The following is a 12,541-nucleotide window of genomic DNA, read 5'->3' as shown; positions in this document are numbered from 1 at the left end:
GGACGCGCGACGCTCCGAAGCTTGCCGTCAAGTTGACCGAGCCGGCGGACGAGCTGGCCGACATGAGGACACTGGGCAAGCTGTCCGACGCGTTCTCCGCCGCGGCTGTGCCCAGCGTGGACGGCACCGCGGACTCGTGGGACAGCTCTGGCGTAGAGACGGCCTACAGTAGCCACGGTGATTCATTCATCATTCATCCCCCCCCCCCCCCACACCTGCCACTGCGCGCTTTTGGCCGGTTCACACTGTCGACGCTGTCGATCGTGGGCATTTAATTGGCGCTGCATGGGTTGGCGCGCAGTGGTGTAAACACTCGTGCCTCGAAGCAAGAAGGGCCCGAGGTTAAATTCCCGACTCGGGCGCCTTTGTGTGTGGAGTTTAAATGTTTTATCCCCCTCTTCTGCGTGGGTTTCTTCCTGGGGTTCCCGGGGTTTCCTCCCATAGCTAAACAAAATGTGCAACGTGACTGGTATTGGCCAGACATTCCAATACCAAAAATGTACTTCCAAATTACACAATTTGGACAGCTATAAACTAAACTATTTTTTTATTTTACCAGGTAAGGCCCATTAAGCTATGTAGCCCTTTTTTAGAAGCGACCTGGCCACAAATGATTGCTCAACGAAGTGACTTATCACGTGGATATTTATAGTAGTCAACTACTCTTAAACGCATGTTTCTAAATGTGGAGGGAGAAACTTAGAGGACCCGGAGAAAAAAATCCACGCAACCACAGGGAGAAAACGCGCAAATTCTAAATATACAGAAGGCAGGGTCGAGATCGAACCCACGACCTCCTGCATACCAGGCGAGGTAGTTAACATCTCGCTACCATGGTGCCCACTACACATAGGAACATCGGCCCCATCTGTAAAACCTTGCCATGACCCTCCTAAAAAAATTATCTTAAGACTGAGGTTTCCGTGTGTAAACCAGCATAATAAAGGAACGATCACAAGTTGCTGGTTTGCTGTGAACGTAAACAAAACTACCCCTGTCAAAGCAATGCGTATATCAACCGTACGTCACCTTCCAGCCAGCCACGTTTCAAATGAGATTTTATAAAATTGGTAAGTTTGATTTTTTTTTTAAATTACTTCACAATGAATGGGACATGGACCTTATGTAGTACATCTCTGTTCCAGATATTACCACGAGATGGCAGCAGCAGCAGACAAAAAAGTGTGTGTGTGGCACGCAAACACATCCTGCATACTTGAAGTGTTGGGAAAGGAGGACATTGCCAGGTCCCGAGAATGGATGGGCACCAGCTGTGAAAGTCTCAATATTGATCGAGTGTGGGCCATAATTTTATTCACAGATGGAAAAACATGCAATTGTGATGCATGTAGCATCCATTAATAGCGTATATTGGTGTGATGGCAGTGAACTCTCGATTATCCGTGGGTGGATTTTCTGGGTTGCGGATTAACTTTGCTTGCTTAAAACAAATTCTGTACTTTACCGATTCTATCGAGAGCCACTTTGCACCCGGCCACGGGGCTCGGAGCGCGCAAATCTTTGCAACGGGCGGAAAACACCCTCCCTCCCGCTCGGCCGCGTCGCCGCGTTGGAGCTGCCGTGCCCTTGCCGTGTCCGCCGTGTGCCGTGTACGTGGCAGGTCCGCCGCAGTACCAAGTACAGGGGGGGCTGTCTCTTCTGCCGTGCGTGTGGCGTGCGCGACAAGCAGGTACCGCGTACACGGGAGACCACGCCTACTCCCCCAGCGACATTGGCGCCGGCGACGATGACTGGGACAAGGCCGCGGCCACGTGAGTCGAAATCGAAACCCTACCGCGTCGTCGTCGTCGTCGTCGTCTCTCGAGCCTACGGAGGCCGCCGAGTGCGTGGCCTGGTGGCAATGCCTCCCCCAATGCTTCCTCTCATGAATGGCGGTGCTGGCTTTCTGCCCATGATGTTTCGCTTCACTTCTATGCAATGCCTCAGTCACTCGCACCCTTTGATCTGTCTTTTGCTAGGCTTTTCCCATTCTCCATATCCCATTATCAGTGGCCACATCGCCTATCCTGTGTGTTCTAGGCTGTCCAATATCTAGGCCAGTGTTGGCCTATGCAGGAATTATAAGAATATTAATTCTCTCCGAGCATGCTGCTACACATTCTGCAGGACTGACATGCATTACATTTCTCTGAAAAGCACCGCATTTTGTCATTCAGCCGCATAAGTTGTACTTATGCTTATCCATATGACCAAACCATCCGAAATGAGCCTGATATCATCAGACCTTGGAAGGTAAGCAGGCTTGAGCTTGGATAGTGCTCGAATGCATGACAAACCATGCATAAAATGTGTTACAGGCTGCTGTGGGGGCTACTAATTATTGTGCTTTACTTCTATGCTCTCGCATCTCTGCTCTTTGCCTTCATCAACTCGCACATGCCAGCGTGGTGAAGTGCAGTCAAATAAACCCCGTGACGTACACGACGTGGAGAGGCCCTCATCCAGCAGTGGATTGACACAAAAGCGACCGTGTGTGCACGTGCGAGTTACACCGCCGCTGTGCGATTCCACAGAAACGCTGGGAGTCAGAACTTCCTCAGCCTCGATGACGGATGCTACTGGAGAAAGCCTCTCCGGGACATGGGGTCTCGCCAGCTGCCCCGAGCAATGAATGACCTGGAGGTAAGGTTTTCACATGTTCCTTTAAAAGAGCTGTAATGCGGGTTAACTTGCTCTTATCATCTCTGAAAATTGGGATACCTGAGCTATGAAATTAAGAACATGATCACAGGTTACTAGGAACTACGGTCCCCTTTAATATATAGATATAATAATTATTTTACTAAACAAGAGCCCAGTACAAAGCATGAGCGACGGGGAGAGGGCGTACAGATATTCTGCAGACGACAAGCCCAAGGCCAGATGCCCACGGGGCAGGAGAAAGGGAGACCATGGTCCCTCTTTAAACTCTCCATGCGCCCACCAGCCGACCCACCACCCGACCTGAAATCTCACATGAACCCCCGATTTTTTCAACGGTTGTGGACTTTCTCTGTACATTCTCAGACAACGAATGGCTGTCCTCTCTCCTCTCCGTCCCACCTCTTCTCCCCACAAAACCAGCAAAGATCAAAGCATGAACACATCAGTGATATTCTTGGTTCTTTCGGTAAAGTCACGTAGAAGGGAAACAATCAAATAATAAAAATATAAAACAATAAAATTCTCACGACGTTTCGACTGCAACACAAGCAATCATCATCAGGTGTGAAAACCACAGCAAGAAAATTTGAAAAAAGTGGCGGTTTTTTAACGTTAGCATCACGGAGAGCGATTTCACAGTTTGTTCAGATGGACGAGTCCATCTATGTTCGGAAAAGAGGAGGGGGGAGACGAAAAATAATGTATGCAGTCTGATGTTACAGGAGATGGTGAGTCGTGTGAATAATTTGAGATGCACGCAATAAGTTTGTATGGATTGTGTGATGAAGAAATAAATATTATACAAAAGATATTGAAAGATAACCAGCCAGTTCGAAGGCATGAGCTCAAAGCCCCATTAGGAGATTGACTCAACCCATCATCCCTCTAGGATAGATAAAATTAGTACCATTTTGTCCTGTGGAGTAGCTGTCCCCCAGCATGGGATAGTGGAATTTCTACCGCTGGTTCAGGCAGGCCAACCGAGTGAGTGCCTCCCAACGCTACCAGTTAATTTTAACTTAATTATGCCCTTTGCGAACAAAACCTTTTTGACTTAAAACTTTCATGACTGCAGGAATTCATATTCTTTGGGTCTATTGGTAAAGTCACGTAGATAGGTTCAAAGCAAATAACAAAAACTACGACGTTTCGATCGCAACAAAAACTACAACGTTTCGATCGCAAGGCTTGTGTTGCGATCAAAACGTCATAGTTTTTGTTATTTTCTTTGAACCTATCTACGTGACTTTACCGAAAGACCGAAAGAATATGAAAACCTTTTTCATAAGTTGGTCTAAAAAGGGTTGTTTTACTTCCTCCAGTGACCTCTTTAGCCTCGGGGACCCCCCTGATCGATGGCAGCTGTCCCCCCCCCCCCCCCCCCCCCCGTTGTTTCAGACAAACCTGCTGCACTCCAACAGTACCTCGAGCCTTCACAGCAGCACGTTGCTGGAAGCGTCCATGCAGAGGCATGGCCACACGTGCCAGAGGAGCAGCAAGCCCCCCATTGGAACAGTTCCCAAGCGCAGCTACAGCCTGCCACGCAACACCCAGGACAGGCAGCCAACGAGAGAGAAGACGGAAGACATGTCCTCCGCTTCGATGCAACTCCACAAGGTGCGATGCCAGCGCGAGACGGGTCGTGTTTGTTCACTGCCGTGAACTCGCGATTGGAGATCCCATGAGCTGTGAAGCTCTTTTCCACAAATGTTCAGCAGGGTTGGGTCAGAAAGTTACAACAGCAAACAATAAAAAAAAATGATAGGAATGCAAAGTATAGGAAAGGTAAACCAATCACAAAAACATCTACAAAATAAAAAATAGACTCAAACTCGGTAGTCACCTGGCCACAAATGATAGCTCAACGAAGTGGCTTATCACGTGAAAATGTATAGCAGCCAAATAGTCTAGAATGCAGGTTTATAAATGTGGAGGGAAAAACCGGAGGACCCGGAGAAAAGAGCCACACAGCAAAGGGCAGAACATGCATACAGAATTTGCCAAACATCATTCCAATGCCGAACGATTACCTGCAAATTACTCGATTTGGATCACATGGAGCAACGTTGCCCCCTGTTGTGACGACTTGGGGGGGGGGGGGAAATCTCCTGAATAAGAGTCTTGAGACTCGGCGAGGCCCTCCTGGGTGACCAAGCGTAATGTTAACAGAGGTTCCTGTTTTATTGCAGTTGATGCTCTACAAGGACAGAGACGGTGAAGACTTTGGCTTCAGCCTCTCAGATGGGCTGCTGGAGAAGGGCGTCTTTGTCAGCGCGGTGAGGCAAGCGGGCCCGGCCTCCATCGGAGGGCTCCAGCAGTACGACCGCATCCTTCAGGTCCGCAACCCGGTTGTTTTGCCATTCCCGCTCACGGCAGGGATTCATATTCTTGGTTCTTTCGGTAAAGTCACGTATAAGGGAAACAATAAAACAATTAAAATATGAAAAACAATAAAATTCTCACGACGCTTCGACTGCAACACAAGCAGTCATCATCACGTTTTTACACCTGATGATGATTGCTTGTGTTGCAGTCGAAACGTCGTGAGAATTTTATTGTTTTATATTTTTATTATTTTATTGTTTCCCTTCTACGTGGCTTGGTTTAGTTGATTTTGTTCAAACAGGTGACAACCCAAGGATACCAGGATGGTGTCTTCATTCGCAAGAGTGACCTTGGTCACAAATCTGATTTTATATAAGTAATTGGTCACTCTTCCAATTATTGATTCGATTACTCTCAACAATCAAATAACACAAATATGTTGGAGAGAAAAAAGTCTCACCCTCCACTCCCACGTGAGCCGCTGGACGGGAGTTGGCCGGTGGGGGCATCGTATGTCAAGTCATGCTGGGCGTGGCTTATAGGTGGGGTTTCCAGCATTCGGGAGACAGAATGTCGGAGCGATCACAGAAAACAAAAAAGTACTCGATTGAAATGTTTATTCGTTGGATCTACGTACTCGACTTATCGTCCCAGCTCTATAATAATTATCAAAGCGCATGCAGGTGGTGGCTGCTACTGGACTGTATGCAGTGGCTTCATCACACACGGTCAGTCCTACTGATGCAGTACAGCACAATGTGAACGTACAGAGCGTCGAATTGCGGCGACATCTCACAACGCTGCACGGAAGCCGTGGCCTTCTCTGCTCGTTGATTTATTTCTGCTTTAGGTGAACCAGGTGCACACACGCAACGCCGATTGCTGCCTGGTGGTTCCCCTTGTAGCCGCGTCGGACGATTGCCTGCAGCTCTTGGTTGGACGTACATTTTCAAACCCCGAAGAGGTGCGTTTGTAAAATTTTGATTTAAAGCTTTCGTGACTGCAGTAATTCATATTCTTGGCTCCTTCGGTTAAAGTCACGTTGAAGGGAAACAATAAAATAATAAAATATATATAAAATAACGACGTTTCGACCGTAACACAAACGGCCATCATCATCTTTCTTGCCGTTGGTTTTCACACCTGATGATGACCGTTTGTGTTATGGTCGAAACGTCGTGAGAATTTTTATTTTATATATATTTTATTATTTTATTGTTGCCCTTCAACGTGACTTTACCGAAAGAGCTAAGAATAGGTGCGTTTGTGTCGTGGTCTTCTTACAAAGATAAAGATCTTCCCATGCCCCCTCCGCATCGCCTACATAGGCTGTTGCAGCAAGTGCTGTTCGCGGGCACCTCTGTGCGCCCGTGCTGTTGTATACACACCGCGCCATGTACTCGTTATGGCTGAGACAACATCTGTAGAGACCCAGGATCGGTTCAGATATTTGTCACCGATGTGTCCAATGGGTGTTTTTTTAGCTTCACGCGACACTTTTCAGGAGCTCCTCCACCGCGTTCGAATGAGGGATTTACTGAAATGAACTAGAATCATGATTGCACACCCATGTGTAGATGTAAAATTGCAAGGAAAAAAAAAAACCCCATCTAATAACACAATAACATAGAGTTTCACGTTTCCTTCTGTTTTTTTCTTTGAAGCGCTGCGACATGAACCCGACTCGCCCTGATCCTATCCATCAGAGTCCGTGGATGGGTAGGACTTCGAGAGACGGCGAGCGGCGAACATTGCAAGAAAGCAGCAATGTGAAGACCCTGTGACTGCTCGCCATGACGTTGGAGGTCCCCGGAAGGGACCGACTCCCGTCAGTTTGTCAAAAACCGAGCTGTGAAGTTGTTGGTTTCGTGTATCGGTTCAAAGTGTATTTATATAAATATCAACACTGAAGTTAAGTGGTGCTCAATGACAGCATAAAGTTTTTTTTTTATATATATGTTTAGCTTTTTTTTTTCCTCCCAATCGTGTTTCTCTTTGTTCCTCCGGCGTTTTCCCATGAGAAGACTCACATTTAATTTGGCTAAATGATAGCTATCAAAGATTGTACGTGGTTCGGTTTTTTGTATTCTTTCTCAGCAGTCATCATATTCCTTTATCCGCAGCTGGATGGTAGCGGAATGAGGACCGCTGCAAAAAATGGGTTCAGAACTTGATTTTTTTTGCCATTCTCATCGAAGAAGGTTTTCGCGTAGATAGGCTCTACGTTTCACACATTAGTGTAGTCTGCAGAAGCTTTAAAGGAGCGGGCGATGTGTAAGTTTTCAAATTTTCGACTTTTAAAAAAATTTGGACCATTACGACGGCACACAAATGGCCTCTTTGTGTAATAATGTAACGGGATCTTTTAACGTCCACTGAGAGGCGGACACTGCCTGTCCCGTAATGGTTAATACGCTTGCGGGATTATTAACCAGGGCGTCCGCCAGACTCGAACCGCAATTGGCCTGCAGTGAAAACCCTCTCCAAAACCTCTCGCATACTGTGCCTTCGTGATCTTGTCCCACGCCTTTACACACCTTGAAAGTGGTCCAAAAGTGTTTGTTGATGTGTGTAGATGCTAGGATCATGCATTTCTCAAGTGATAAAGCAAGCATAAATTTTCTTCAAATCAATTCCAAGTTCATTTATTTTCCCACGTTTGTGATGTGGAAAAGTTCCCGTTTGAAGATGTTAGAATAGACATTGGTCTGATAAACCTCCAATGAGCACACTTGGCTACGAACGGTGCGAAAGAGGTTTCCCATAACGTACATACATAAAAAGTAAACATACATTTTCCTTTAAGCAGAAGATTAACTAAAGGCCCGATTGAGCCATTTTAAACATTGCCTCGTTTTCAAGGGTTACCTGGGAGTGTTGCTACAGAGCCAATTGCAAGTCGGGTCACAGACTCTGCAGGACATATATAACGCCGATTTATTATGACCTGGAAACACATTACAGCACAATTATGAGAGAAAAGCATGTCGGTGATTGGATCTGGCAGGTGTTGCGGCATGCGGAGTGGTAAAACACGTGCAGAGTGGGATAATACGATTTCACTCGATGACCGTCTTCTCTGGATAAGTATAAGGCACTCGAGGAAAGTAAATCACACTCCAAACTTGTGCCCGATGTCAATGAACTCAAGCAAATGTGGTTGCGTGCACATACACCTGCTGAATTATAAGAAGCACCCCCAAACTTTAATATCTATTGGGGGGGAAAGAAGTGTATTATAATCTGGAGGATATGGTAAAATATGGCGAGGACATTAAGTTTGTAGATCTATTTGAGCAAGAGTGACAGCGATTGTCATTGCTAATAATATTCCTGCTGCGTTGCTTACATTTTAATAGCTTTGGCGAACGCACTTTGGTATTGCAGTTTTGTACTCCTGCCTGATTTTGACACTTTTTGAAGATCCCTCTTTTTACATCTCATGGAAACGCTGCAAAAGATATTTTTTTCCTTCCTGACGGATCGCGCTTGTGCCAAAGCATCGTGTGTAACCAGCGCAACAGTAACGAAGCAGGACTCGTAGTGTTCTGGTAGAGCTCCCCTTCTATTGGAGGTCGTGTCACCAGCAGTTGCTTGAGCAAGAAATTGGAAGGCTTTGTACTTCTTACCTTTAATTAAAACAAAAAACTTTTCGCAGTGCATAATAATTGATTTCGCAGTACATTTTTATCGCCGTTGATAAGTTTGAAATTAGTTTATTTTTATTTTTGTACAGTAATGCACTTATGGGGTGTATCGTTGGTGATCTCATGAATGCTCTTTGATCTCTTGATGAAAATTAATCGGCACTACAGTGGCCGCACGTCAATTTGTATAAAGTCTCACGCCGATGGCTGTCTCCATCTTACACTTTGCGGTTGCTTTTATATTTTTGTTGTTTGCCTCTTGAATTTGCGTAAAAGGTTCGGTGATTTCCTTCGTCGTCTTACAAAATGTTTCGGGCGTAAAATGTATTAAAGGGGGGTCGGGTGTCGCCGTATTCTCCGGCTCGTAAGACGCTCCAGAAAGTAATACGCACCTACAAAGTTGTCCAAACCCCGTATCCGTAACGTTAGACAGATCCTAGTAACACAAACACCTGTTGGGGTTACTTTTTGCTTTAAAATACAGGGAAGGATGGATGAACTAGAGAAATACAACACGCGTGCAAATTCACTGAGTTCGTCGGTGTTGTCGAGTGGTCACGCTATCTATTTTGTGCACTTGTGTGGTGGGGCAGCAGACAATGTTTTGAGGAGTAACTGAACAACACAAAAGCCACCAACGTTAGAGGTGTCATTCACTATCAGTGTTGGTTACACAAGCGTGTAAACGATATGATATGCCATCATAGGGTGGTGAGAGGTGGTGAAGAACTTCATTCTGTCGTGAATTAACCATGGCTGATAATTCCTTTACAGTTCGGCCGTTTGAATTTCCTCGTTTGTATGTTACTGTAATGTCTTGCATATTCCTCCTTTGAGTAATGTGCATACATTGATGATATGGGTTATATACTGCATTGCAAAGTCCGTGCTAGGCGTGTGAATCTCATTGGTTTGTGCGGTGACCTGAGTTAAGATTCCTGGCCAGGGCTAACGCCAGTGGCGAGTGATATCCGAGTTTGGCCTTGGGGCCCCTTTTGCACCAACCACCACTGATCAGTGACGGGTGAAGTTTCGATCAAACGACCCTCAGGACCGACAATTGGTGTGGCCGAGACCTTCATTCGGATATAGCTGCCGAGTATACATTGTCCAGAGTGTGCAGTGCATACATTTATACACGCACGGAGAGAGTGTTTATAGTATACGTAGAGTAGTTTATTCGTGAATGCAGTCATATATAATAAGTAGTCATATATGTCACACTTAGCAACGCAGTACTTATAATGTCACACTGAACACGAATTATGTTTCTAGACCATATTTGTATACTATGTTTCTCAGATTATATTGCTGTACAACATGTGTATACTTTTGTAAAGCTTTGGAATATGCCATTTGAATGTGTGTTCTGTGCAAAACATCACGAGTAGGAAAGTGTTAAAGTCTTCCAATTTCTGTACTATGATGCCATAACAATTCAGATGTTATTTGGCTTGTGCCTTATTCTCTGGCCAATGAGATGCACTTTTTTCCCCTGGTATTTTAAACAAAACGTTGGGATAGGGTGTCCAATAATCCAATAGGTATGTGTGTGTGTGATACCATGTTTGTATAATTATATTGATACCGAACACTTGTTTGGGGGTACGTTTTAACTTTTCAGAGGGTCTTATAATCCGGAGAATATGGTACCGTGCGGTTTTTGAAGTTAACTTTTGCATTGTGGCGGTCTATTTTTTAAAGGGATATAGTTGGAAGTTGTGTAAAGTCGGCACACCTACTGTACTTGTAAATGTCTCTCTCGAGATACAAATAAAGCATATATTTGAATGAAAATAAAAAAATTGATGGACTGCATCCCCGGAGAAACATAACTCTATAATGTGTAAAATTATACGATTGATCGTGTTAACATTCTTACCATACCTGCAGTGTGCAGATAACTACCACAGCTCTCATTGTCTCAAGCAAATACGTCAATGTACGCGGCAATTAACTGAAGATCGGCTACATTACTCCACCATTCAACTTGATTCATAGCGGTCTATACATTTTAATGTAAAACAATAAACATGGACATGTTTATGGTATTAGCTGTGTTTTTCGTGTGGGGTGTATTAGCTATTCACCATATTTACTCCCAGAATTACCCGATTGGCATGCCACTACAAGTATCTGCCAGTTCACCCTCACTGGTGCATCACAATACAGACCATACAATATGATTAACTAAACGTTTTATTTTATTTTACCAGGTAAGGCCCACTGAGCTACATAGATATTTTTCAGAAGCGACCTGACCACAAGTGATAGCCCAACGAAGTGGCTTCTCAATTCTAGATTTGAAGCTTATCAAGTTGAAATGTATAGCAGCTACGTACTGAAAACGCATGTGTCTACATGCGGAGGGAAAAACCGGAGGACCCGGAGAAAAATCCACGGGGAGACATGCGAACTCCAAATATCCAGCAGGCGTCGGGGTCGGAATGGAACCCACGACATCCTCCACCCCTGGCGAGGAAGTTAAAATCTCACCACCGTGGTGCCAAGATAGTTTTAGTTGCCGATTCTTAACATTTTGAGCCATTCGACAAACGAACCTCGACTCAAAACGTTGCTATATATAGACTTTCTCAAAGTCAAATTTGCTACTGGACAATCTCCCAAGTATTAAACCTCGTAAATTGATCTAGGATCCTGAAGACCTGGAATTATGTCTTTAAACAACTTTCCTAAGCACAACAGTGACTTGTTACAGGAATCGCTCCTAAAATCTACAGGGTGGTCCAGATGTGGCCCACAATTGATCCCTAACTTTTTTTTCCCTTTGCATATTAATTTCTGTTTTAAATAAACCTTGCTTTAAAATTATTATTTTAGAGAATTCAAATGGGGGTCATAAGACATCTGGGCCACCCTGTGCATGTTTGTGTCTCTGTGGGGAAAGGAATCCGCGGGGTTTGTCACCAGTCGCTCAGACACAAAAAAAATGTTGCCCTGAAATCCCCAAACAAGACGACGGATCTAGCGACAAAGTTGGCGACGTGGCACGACTTGTGACGGGCACGCTTGGCGAACTTTCTGCTTTAACGAGTTTGGAAGACTCGCCATTTGTGTATTGTCAAGGGCCGCACTAAAGGTCACCGGTGGCCTTGCAACAATCTCGCAATGAAGAACACTAACCTGGTGTAAATCAATATAACAGGTGTTAAGAAACTTTTTTTTGTTGCAAGGAATCATGTCTGCATTCACCACGCGTGCTTGTGGTGAACATGCAAACAAAAAAAACATGCTCTGATCATATATGATGCATTGTCTATGAAATGTGTGCACCAGACAGCACTTAGGGATTAGTCTCACCAATGTCGGACCAGAGAATGCCAAAAAGTGAACGGTACAAAGACGATGCACTATGGGGGCATTTATATCACGGGGTGAGCAGCTACAACATGGGACTTTTTTTTGCCAGTATCAAAGTATGAAAAACTTAAGAATAGGGTTTACCCTTTCTGGCAATAAAACAGGCGTGAAGATGTTCATACACCAAATAGAAATATTTTGCAATGAATCACGTCTCTGCATTAACCACACGTACTTGTGGTGATCAGTTTAAAAGACAATCCATATATAATTATACACTAAAACGATTTTTGTTCCTGGGTACTAAGTGCTTATGCCTCAAAAGTATAGAAAATGGCTATTATTCCCCACAAACATTGATTTTGTGACCAGGACGTTATGTGAAGTAATGACACAAATGCATACGTTTTCTCGTTGAAAATCGGTAAATTTTAAAATATCACTGTTCTGGTCACAAAAGCCAGGTTTGTGGGGGAATAATAGCCATTTTCTGTACTTTTGAGGCATACGCAATTAGGAAATAACACTTACTACCCAGGAACAAAAATTTTTTTGTTACACAATGAATAGCATGTTTTCTTGTT

General features: G+C 44.6%; 1 protein-coding gene across 5 annotated transcripts in view; it reads left to right on the top strand.

The window, feature by feature from the left end:
* LOC116952824 (glutamate receptor-interacting protein 1-like) overlaps nucleotides 1–10,455 on the top strand; it is a 51,219-nt gene extending 40,764 nt beyond the window's left edge. For 3 of the 5 annotated variants that reach the window (XM_032972516.2, XM_032972518.2, XM_032972513.2), the window contains 7 exons: nucleotides 1–177; nucleotides 1,622–1,772; nucleotides 2,535–2,643; nucleotides 4,063–4,281; nucleotides 4,854–5,000; nucleotides 5,840–5,953; nucleotides 6,654–10,455. In XM_032972516.2, the coding sequence (XP_032828407.2) occupies nucleotides 1–177; nucleotides 1,622–1,772; nucleotides 2,535–2,643; nucleotides 4,063–4,281; nucleotides 4,854–5,000; nucleotides 5,840–5,953; nucleotides 6,654–6,773 (1,037 nt within the window). In that variant the 3' untranslated portion in view covers nucleotides 6,774–10,455. The remainder of the gene's footprint in view (nucleotides 178–1,621; nucleotides 1,773–2,534; nucleotides 2,644–4,062; nucleotides 4,282–4,853; nucleotides 5,001–5,839; nucleotides 5,954–6,653) is intronic. The other 2 variants (XM_032972515.2, XM_032972514.2) reach the window with 2 other exon arrangements.
* The last annotated feature ends 2,086 nt before the right edge of the window (nucleotides 10,456–12,541 follow it).

Source organism: Petromyzon marinus, chromosome 48 (genome assembly GCF_048934315.1).
Source record: "Petromyzon marinus isolate PM22_M1 ecotype Great Lakes invasive population chromosome 48, UKy_Petmar_22M1.pri1.0, whole genome shotgun sequence".
Classification (NCBI taxonomy): Eukaryota; Metazoa; Chordata; class Hyperoartia; order Petromyzontiformes; family Petromyzontidae; genus Petromyzon; species Petromyzon marinus.
The sequence above is the reverse complement of the archived record's forward strand: the minus strand, read 5'-3'. Positions and strand labels throughout refer to the sequence as shown.